Here is a 9,883-nt window from a genome sequence, read left to right as displayed (position 1 = left end):
TTCTCAATTTTGTAACATGACAACTCAGCGTGCAAAACCATCAATAAGGAATGCACATTAATCTTACGGACTTGCAGTGCATTAGCTTTATGGGAGAAAAAAGATGAAAAATATTTTCCGCATTGCATAATGTCAAGAGGGAAAATCAATCGAATGGAAATTGATTGGGCAAAAAGTCTTACCGAAGATAGTGATTTTGACATTTTATTGTACATAAAGAATTACATATATAGTTGGTATAAAGTCAATTCAACCTCTCCCAATCGTGTCATTCGAATACTGTGCGTGAAAAAGTGGAAAAAGTTGATATGGTTCGGGATTCTCTTTTAAAGAGTTATTTAGTGGAAAGTTCTCGATTGCTGGAATCTACTCAAATACCTCAACAAATTCCACTATCGAAAGTCATTCACAGGCAAGAGAATGCAGAGAGCTTTGCTCTCCGATTCGATTAATTACCCAGTATGCAGTCTGAACTGCATATTAAGGTAATCCAATGAGTTGTTGTTATACAACATCATCAATTTTTTGAAGCAATACTCGGAAATTTGAATTGTTTAAGCAAGTGTGTGTCATGTGTTAATTGAATTAGCACAGAAATTATGCTGATCCACGATGCAAGGAGCGAATGATTTTGGGTTAGAGTTAAAATGCAGAAAATTGAATAAGAACATCACGTGTTATCACACTCTTGTCTGCAAGAGTCACGTACATATCCAATGAGGAATAGAAATATATTCCCATCAAAGTGTATCATATCCATGGCTATTTTCCTTTCTCCCCCGACATTTGGAGAGTCGGGTGGAGATGAAAAAGAAATATTAAAGTGTTCATGTATCTCTCTCTCTCTCATATTTACTTACCATACGTTGAAAAATGGCGAGGAGCCAGGGCGGAAAACGAGGTCAATGAGGGTACAGAAAGAGAATGAGAGTAAATAAATTCATGATCTCTACGTATTTTTCCTTCCATTTACCATAGATGACGGAAAATTTAGCATTTCACAGAAAAAGCAACCCAAACGGGGCAAAAGGGTGGAGTGAAGAAAGAGTGAAACTTAATTATACCCATACCTTTAATGAGCAATAGAGTGAACGGAGAAAAATGGCACAGACGAAGCCGGGTGGGAAACTAATTTCAACTCAATTTCAACTGCTGCCCATTTATCGTTCCAAAGTCCCTCATTTGCTCCTTCATATTTCTCTCAAAGTCCCACATTCGTAGCATTTTTCACTATCAGTTAAAATTACCATTATTTCACGCGCGTCTGTCCTCTTATTCCCCTGTTAAATCAACAATTTCCTACTTGAACCACATTTCGCGCCACTTTTCCGCCACTCTCGTCGCAGATGAAACACTTCATCAGCAATAATTTCCATATTATTACCACTTTATCATTGACATTGCCCATTTATTTTTCACCTCTTCTCGCACCTCGCGAATTTCTCCCATTTCCCCATCTCAGGCAAATGCTTTAGCACTGAAAAGCACATCAAGGAGTTTACATGGCTTTTTGCTTCGATTAGCCTGGATTGTTATTTTTTTAGCCAGCTTTTCTAAACCTTATACATATTTCAGAGGCATCGGAATTGTGCGTGAATAATTGAAAATACACAAATGAGCAAGGAAGTGAATATTATATTCTCCTGCTACGTAAAATGTTATAATTAAACATTAAAATGTGTAATGTAAATTAATTTAAAAATTAAAACTGCCCAAAAAAAGATTTTTAATTACATTTCCCAACTCAAACAAATTGATTCCATCGATTATCACAATTTGTGTCAAAACATCCATCACTCTTTTCATAATAATGTATTGGAAGCTATTCAATGTGAATTGCGCTAAAAAATCGAATAGTTTTCAATTTTTCCATGTGTCACAAAATTTTATGGGCAGCAAATTTCTGATGATCAGTTTTAGTTGACAAAAAATATTCAAACCGATTGAAATATGCTTTTTATGGTCATTCTCGTTGTGCCGGTTGCACTATTTTTTTTTGTTTAAGGACCATCAATTAATTATTCACAACCCTAAAAAATTGTTGGCAATTTTTCTAGCTCTCACATCCCTTGATTTGTATAAATCATCAACATAGTTATGAGAGTGAAGCTATTTTCCCGCCCTTAATTTGTACAGCAGCGCGCCTCATGGCATCACTTCGGGACGAATTCAATGGTGTAATAAAGAAGCCTTCAGCAGAGGGTGTGTGAAAAATATGTGTTATTTAAAATGAGTATATAATAAAGGGAAAGGAATCCATAGAATTCATTCGTCTCGCATAAATTTCCTTCTCTGGCAAAATTTTTCCACCCCCTCGAGTGTGATGTGAGCCGAAAGGATCTATTGTAATATTTAATAATATGAGTTATTGTAGAGTATCTCACGACACAAGATGCAGTTTTATCAGATTTTGCCAATGTTGCATTTCTTGTGATTCTTATTGAAGTTTTTCTATTCATCTTTCCGACTAATCGATTATATTTATTCAAGATTTTCCAGATTTTCCATACTGCGAAGCCTTTTGTGAGCAAAGTGTTGTTCTGCATCGACCACTTTTGCTCACATCGCTGGTCCTTCAAGAAAAAAAAGGCGAGTCCCTTGGGTGAAATTACTGGATGTTGAAGCATCGCCGTGGGGAGGGAAGTGTAAATGGTCGAATGTGGTGAATTTCCATTAAAAATATTTCAACATATTCGCAGAGGATTCACCATGTTCTTTGATTTTATTGGCAGTACGTGTTTCGGGCTGCCAAATAGGCGAATTCTTCCGCAAAGACTCTCTTCTCCATCGTACCAAGAGCAAAGTCCCTTCTTTCCCCCCATCAACAACAATATAATGCAATGCTGACACTTTTATGGACTCACTACAATTTTATGGATGCTCTCGAGTCAAATATATTTTATTTATTATCACCATTAATGGGTGCTGAGTAAATTTTAATTGTTTCGTGTCAAAATGCTGGAGACTACTTCCGCCACTGAAATTTCTTATCGCAACCCCATTGCCTTTCCCGCCCACCCTGCGCGGCTGCTGCTACTGCCGCTGCTGCTATCGAGGGAAAAAGCCAACCCCGTTGTGCAGCAATTTAGACATGTTCTGTGCTACCCTCAGACAAAATCACATATGTTGCACTTTGAGCAAATTAAACACAACCATATAGCTCGTGTACGCATTACTGGAAACTATCAGCACGGCAAATCTTCTTGGTCTCTGACTGTTCCGTTGAGTTGAAGTCACATTCTCTCGAGTTTTCCATCTGAAATAGAGTTGCTCCCTCTTTAAGATATGGAAATCAAATACAGAATTCAACGAACAATTAAGGGAACATACGGAGTGGAGTTATCTCGCCCTACTCCGCCTCGATTTCCCTCAGTCAAAACGATGAATACCCTCACCCTCAGACACATAATGGTAAATTGGATTTTCAAGAAACTATGTAAAATCACTCCTAAGTGGTGCAGAATGTTGGCTCTTGGCGGGGAAAACTTATACACGGCACCCTCAAAACCCGCATCCGCAACGTTGATGATCTTAATTTCCTTAAACATTTATTAATTTTACGAATATTCTCTTCAGTCAATATGTCTCCATTTAGCTATCATTATGCTGTAATGTCCTCCAGCTTCTCACACTTCAACTGTCCATCTCACATTTTGTAACACCGTTCACACGATTAGTATGGGTAAACCACTGAAAAAGACACGCTTTTCACATAGATTCTCCAAGCAGCAGACGAAGCACAAGCAGAGTTATCACCGATGATGTCATCCAACTCCACTTGACACTCCCAATGGCCCCATTGTGCTCCCCATGTTGCATTGCGGCCGGATTTTCACCTGCAATTGAGGGGAAATTTCAACGACAAAATGTGTCTTTCAACTGAATATCGGATGTGTCACATGAAAGGTGGCCTGCTCAGCATGCTTGAATAATGCTAACCACAGACTTATACGGTGTTACACTTTGAAATTTGCGTAAATGATTCATTCATTGAAGTGTTGAATGAAAGTAATCTGATAAATGCTTGCTCAGCAAATGAATTGGTGTCAATGAGCAAAAGCATTGTATTTCATGGGTTATTGTGTGAGGGTATTTCTATGGTGACATCAAAATAAACATCCTTGAAAGATAATCTCGGTTCAAAAACCCTGGGGACAATATTTTTGTGCTTTTTAAACTTATGTCTCAATCAATTTGTATGCATTACACAGAAATACACTTTGAATTCACAATTTCCAAATTTATTCACTTTAAATCCAATCTAGCAAGCGCAATTCTTGATGTTTAGTTTCTATTAATTTTAATCATGTGCAGTGATTTGGCAATTATCGTGTGATATTTGCTTGGATATTTGATATCAAAGCCATTTACGAGGCTGAGTGTGGATGCGTTTCATTAGCTAATAGCAGAAAATACTCAAAGCGCTCCACTTTGGACACATTTTCCCTCTCAATATGGTACAATTTCATGGCATAATGTATATATGTGAGTATGTATATTACTGAGACGCGAGAGCGAAGTAAATAGACCGTGAAATCACGATGTATGCACTAATGGGCAAGTTTTCCCTATTTCACCCCTCAATAGCAAGACGCCGAGTTAATCTTGTGAATCTCCATCGAATTCGAGAGCTGCCATCAACGGTGGAGAAATTTGGTAGTTTATGGTAATACTGCAACTCCAACCATATTACATATTGTTCCCCCAAAAAGGCGTTATATTCGCTGTATCTTTTGGCCATATCTTGGCATTCTGAGACCATAGTCGCAAAGTGGCTGGGAATATTACGCGCTAACAATGCACTTTATAAAATATGAAGCACGGTATTTACAATATTGCTTCATGTGCAATTCGGATTATACCCCAGCCATTTAGCGTTTTATGGCAAAGTATAGAAGAAGTGCGCTATGTGAAACTTACCATTCAATATATGGACGAGTACGCTGGCTGATATTGCATTGTTGGGTACACAGGAATAATTTCCTGAGTATGATAGTGATGTCTGCAGTATTAGCAGCTCAGAGTGGCGATTATCTGCAAAGGAAAATAAACCGGGTATCATTACCCACAATTTTCACACACAGTCTCCTATGTGCACGTGCTATTTAGGAAAGCCTTGTGTCTTTGAGGGATGATTTTGAGGGATATATTCTGTAGACATTCCATGGCTTATCGCAGTGTAAAACCACAACACGCCGAGAGACTTTTCTCCCCCCCCGGAGTGAATGAGAATCAATATAGAAAAGGTATGAATAGTGTAACACGAAGTTTATCTTATCGCTTCTATTGACAATATCAATTTTACGACCAACATTGACATAGCTTTATGGGTTTAGATTCTTGAGCCAGGCTGTAATATTTTTCTCACAGACTGCATCCTTCTGCCCACAGAAGAAATTTAATCAAACGACCCATTTGTGCCATTTTCCACTTAGCCTCTGAGCAATGGTCCGTATATTTCTTTCTCAACTTTCCATCGTAATGCTATGCCGCCCCGTCAAAACTCACCCTCAGGCATGCACTCTACAGAATTGCTTCCCTCTGTCCGTGTGGAACAGAAACTGCGGTGAAATTCACTTTGTGGCCGCGAAAGTCAGTTACAAAAAATAACTCAGCATGCTGAAGTATCATCATTTTAGCGATAATATAATGAATCAGGAAAGAGCTTTGAAAGCTTCAATGAAGAGAATATTTTTTACAGTCTTGCGCTTTTTGATGACTGATGAAAATAAAAGAAAATGCAAATATTTTCCAGCCAATTTGATTGATTTCTGAACGAAATCTCAAGAATTTATAGTGAAAGTTCACACAAAAATTGACATCCTGACCAACAAGGGTAAATATATAATTTTCATAAATGCTAAATATGCACAATGTTTCTCTTTTTCGGATGTCATGTACAACATTCATTGGACATGACTTCACTTTTTTTGCCTTCCTGTGAAAATGAGAAAAAATTAGAAGCAATTTTCTGATGTGCGCTGACAACACAGCGGAGTATCATCAATCACCATTAAAATATGAGGCATATTTCCCCATTTTCACACTCGAGGCGGTAAATTCTTGTGGCACATTTTGACAGTTGAAATCGCGACAAGAAATGGATTATGTGCAAAAAGATACCGAGGGGACTGTGCTCTCACCATGGTTGTCGTGCTCAATTAGGGGTGAATCCATAATCTCAACGTACCTGCATCTGTGGACACATTAACGCCCCGATGTGAGTCGTAGTTTATCATGCGATTGTTGTGATACCAGAACAAATAGAGCGGCGGCTCCGTGCTCTGCAGCACTCGACAGACGAGCCGGAGAGTTGAGCCGGGCTTCAAGTACTTCTCCTGTGGCCCAGCAATTTCAGCTCGTGCCTCTGCAAATACGTCATAATATTGCTCAATTGCCACAAGTGAGATGTGATTCACTGTATTTACACTCCTAGTGAGAAATACTGGCCAAAAATTATGCATACGAGCAATTAAACGTAGTACTTTAGTAAGATTATGTGTCATTATCGAATGTTGGATAGTCAATAAATTCCTGTAAAATCCATAAAATGGCAAATTTAAGTCGAAATACATGCAAATTTAGCCATGCATGATTGTACTTCCGCCCTCGGTTTCAAATACCTTTGATTTCTATTTGCTGTACTTTCAATTACCCATAATCATGGTATACAAAGTTGTTTTCAGGCACTCCATTATAAAGAAATTCCTCGAATTCCCAATCAATTCCTGGCTTTATGCTATTACAAACCCTTATTAATTTTGCATGATTGATCGAACAAGAATAAATTTGCAATTCCTGGAATTTTTGCCACTTTATTCACACCCATTCAAGCCCTCAGCGATTAATACAAAGGCAATTTCCATAACATTATGACAATATATAACTATACAAATTGCATTTCAATTTCACACATGATTAAAATAAATGATACAGAATTCTATGTAGAAGATTTTAACTATACAGCATCCTATATTTATGAATAACTTGTTTGTCCAGCTGAGTATCGTGGCTTGTGATCAAATATTTGTCCCCTTTGCCCCCAATAAATATAATATCATGTATTTACCATCCACTCGCCCGTCAACATGGGCCAACATTAAAGTGAAACTTTCACTTCCCTCCGCATACATATAGTTTCAAATCTACATTTCATATGTCCTTTCAGCGCCAAGACATGCTTAAAGAGTATAGGGAATATATGATATTTTGTGTATGTCCGCATATGATACACCATAGCTAAAGTAAATAGGTAATAAAACATGAGACTTTCTTATTTGATTTACCATGAAAGTGTCTTCTTCATGCACCCCATATTTCCCAACATCATTCGGAATATTTCGAGTGAAATCTCATATGTTATCATCTTGATACCCCAAACACAACTGTGGACAAATATCATTTCACAAAAAGACCAATTGGATTCAATGTAAAATGTTTCTGGACAAGTACAGAATATTTGCTATGGTTTTTCATTTTCATTTGCTCTTAGCAAAACTTTTAGTTGCGAAAACTGTATTATCAGTGTTCATTGACAATAATGTATGCAAGCACATTATATTCTACATAATATATCGATACACAGTTTAGTCTATTGATTAATTTATCCCCACTGATAGTCTATGTTGGGGAACGAAGAGACTTAACTAACATAATGCAAATACATTGACCAGCATGTTTAATAAATTCGCTCCAAATTGAATCCACTCCTATCGCATTGTTGATTAAACTGTTTTCAACCTAAACCGTCCATTGGCCATGTTAAATTATCTACAGGCAGAAAATGCATGCATAAGTAAAGCCTTGAGCTTCACAGGACCAATATTTTCGTTATCATGCAAATTGAGGACAAAAATCAGTGGTACAATAAATAATGAAAACTCAATTGCCATCATGAAATCATTATCAGAAAATAATATTCGGGAAAATTTGCTTTTGAACAAAATTAATCCTGTTAATTATTATGTGCTCAACGTCCTGAAAAAATCCCACCAATCTATTTCGAGATGATTTGCCTAATCCCTTCCTGAGGGGGGAAATATGAATATTCACGACCCAGCGTGACTCCCACGGACCATTTCGCCAATTGCCTACTCACCGACAACGTGGAGGTGCGTGAAGATTGATATTGGCGGGTGGGTGGATACCTGTGGGCGGTAAATAAATTTGCCACAATTAGACATTCTCCAATTTGGCGCACTAATGACTGAGGGAAAGAAAAATTTTCCTTACCTGACACTCGTACACGCCAGCGTCCGTCGTGGTCACAAATTTGATCTGGAGGGTCCAGTCCTGTGCAGGTGGAGAAGAGAAATGGCCGTATTATAAATGCCCCACCAATTAATTAGACACGAAATTTGTGTTCACCGCCCGCAGCTTAATTGCACAATTGTGCGAATTGCGCGCGGAAAATTTTTAATGCCAAACATGTCCATTCTCTTGAGCTGTAAATTTTAATTAATGATAAGCATCACTGCGGAAAATGAAATGAAAATATTGCCACACATGCTAGACCACGCTGGTAAACACCGACTGTGGCCCAGACTATCACCGACTTATGAAAACCATATATGAGTTAAGTGAGCGTGTGCATGCCTCAAAATCATGGCACAACTCAGATTGGTGAACCCTCAGAAGAGACAAATGACGCTCAACTGATTGCGTCAATCACGTATGAAGTGAGCAATATGATTTGTCTGAAATTGAGCTCTGGATATTGGATGATTTTCGATAGTGCGGGAGTGCAAGACGAAGAGAGGCGCACAATCAGTGATTTGCAAGCCACCCGTATGCCATTAATAACGACGATGGTGTCTCGCTGGCCGGATTCTGATCACATTTGATAAATTCTTCACAGAAAATTTAACTCTGGGGCGAAACACACTGGCTCTTCCCCATAAATTAAAAATCAACCCAGGGAATTAGAGCTCAAGGAACTGTAAATCATTTATGCTATTTTACCATATTTATACGTTTTCACCCGATTCATTCCACTCAATATGCTTTCTGGTCCAGCAATTCTCAACATAAATGGGTGGTTCGATAGAGGCAGAGGATTTACACAACTCCCAGTAATTCTTGTATTTTATTCTTCACTGATTTCTCCCCAGTCCTTTTCAGAAAATATCACAAGCAGAGCCCCTCATCAGTTGCTATTTGCAGACACCTTCCATTCCGCTATGTGGCTTTTTCCGCTTGCACATGAAATTCTAGTTGCGGGAAAACTCAAAGTAAAATCCACACACACACACACACACACACGTTTGGCAAACATTTTCACGCGGTATTTCCAGGGAAAAACCTCACCTCTGAATCCAACGGATGAATTGCACTAAATCTCTCATCGCCGCTGTACGTTGTTAAGCCAACTGTTAAAAGATGATAGTCTTTCCCTTTCCGCCTGATCCATGATACCTACAAAATACACATCGGAAATTGATCAAAGAGCTCATCTTCTGATGTGATGAATGATATATATTAGTAGATAGTGGAAAATCTACACATTAACGATAGGGAATTTGAAATTGGGAATTGATTTTGTCACATTTTCATTGGTTAAAATCGAGGGTATAAAATATTTAACAATTACCCCTGCAAAATAATAAAAATTGCTGTTAAATAAAAAATAAAAGCAAAGTTATTTATTGAAATAAAACAATTTGCAATCACATTTTCCGCGTATTATTACGATTGGACACGTTGAAAACATTTAAATTTTAAACAATAATAATAATAATTAACATTATTATACATAAGTCTGTAAAAGCAATCATCGTTACCATTGGCTGTGTAATTGATATTCTCCTGATGATTTCCAATTTCTCAATTTTCAATTTTACCACACAAAAAAAACCGCAACAATCAGTTCTTGAATACAAAATAC

General features: G+C 37.7%; 1 protein-coding gene across 2 annotated transcripts in view; it reads right to left on the bottom strand.

The window, feature by feature from the left end:
* Nucleotides 1–3,540: 3,540 nt before the first annotated feature.
* LOC132257520 (uncharacterized) overlaps nucleotides 3,541–9,883 on the bottom strand; it is a 29,783-nt gene continuing 23,440 nt past the window's right edge. Inside the window, exons 4-9 of one of the 2 annotated variants that reach the window (XM_059754464.1) lie at nucleotides 9,307–9,414; nucleotides 8,233–8,292; nucleotides 8,099–8,147; nucleotides 6,191–6,367; nucleotides 4,921–5,034; nucleotides 3,541–3,836 (exon numbers count right to left, since the gene is read on the bottom strand). In XM_059754464.1, the coding sequence (XP_059610447.1) occupies nucleotides 3,709–3,836; nucleotides 4,921–5,034; nucleotides 6,191–6,367; nucleotides 8,099–8,147; nucleotides 8,233–8,292; nucleotides 9,307–9,414 (636 nt within the window). In that variant the 3' untranslated portion in view covers nucleotides 3,541–3,708. Of the gene's footprint in view, nucleotides 3,842–4,920; nucleotides 5,035–6,190; nucleotides 6,368–8,098; nucleotides 8,148–8,232; nucleotides 8,293–9,306; nucleotides 9,415–9,883 lie in introns of both variants that reach the window. The other variant, XM_059754463.1, reaches the window with a different exon arrangement.

The sequence above is a fragment of the Phlebotomus argentipes genome, unplaced genomic scaffold, assembly GCF_947086385.1.
Source record: "Phlebotomus argentipes unplaced genomic scaffold, Phlebotomus argentipes genome assembly scaffold_4, whole genome shotgun sequence".
In the NCBI taxonomy this organism is placed as follows: domain Eukaryota; kingdom Metazoa; phylum Arthropoda; class Insecta; order Diptera; family Psychodidae; genus Phlebotomus; species Phlebotomus argentipes.
This window is presented reverse-complemented; position numbering and strand designations above follow the sequence as displayed.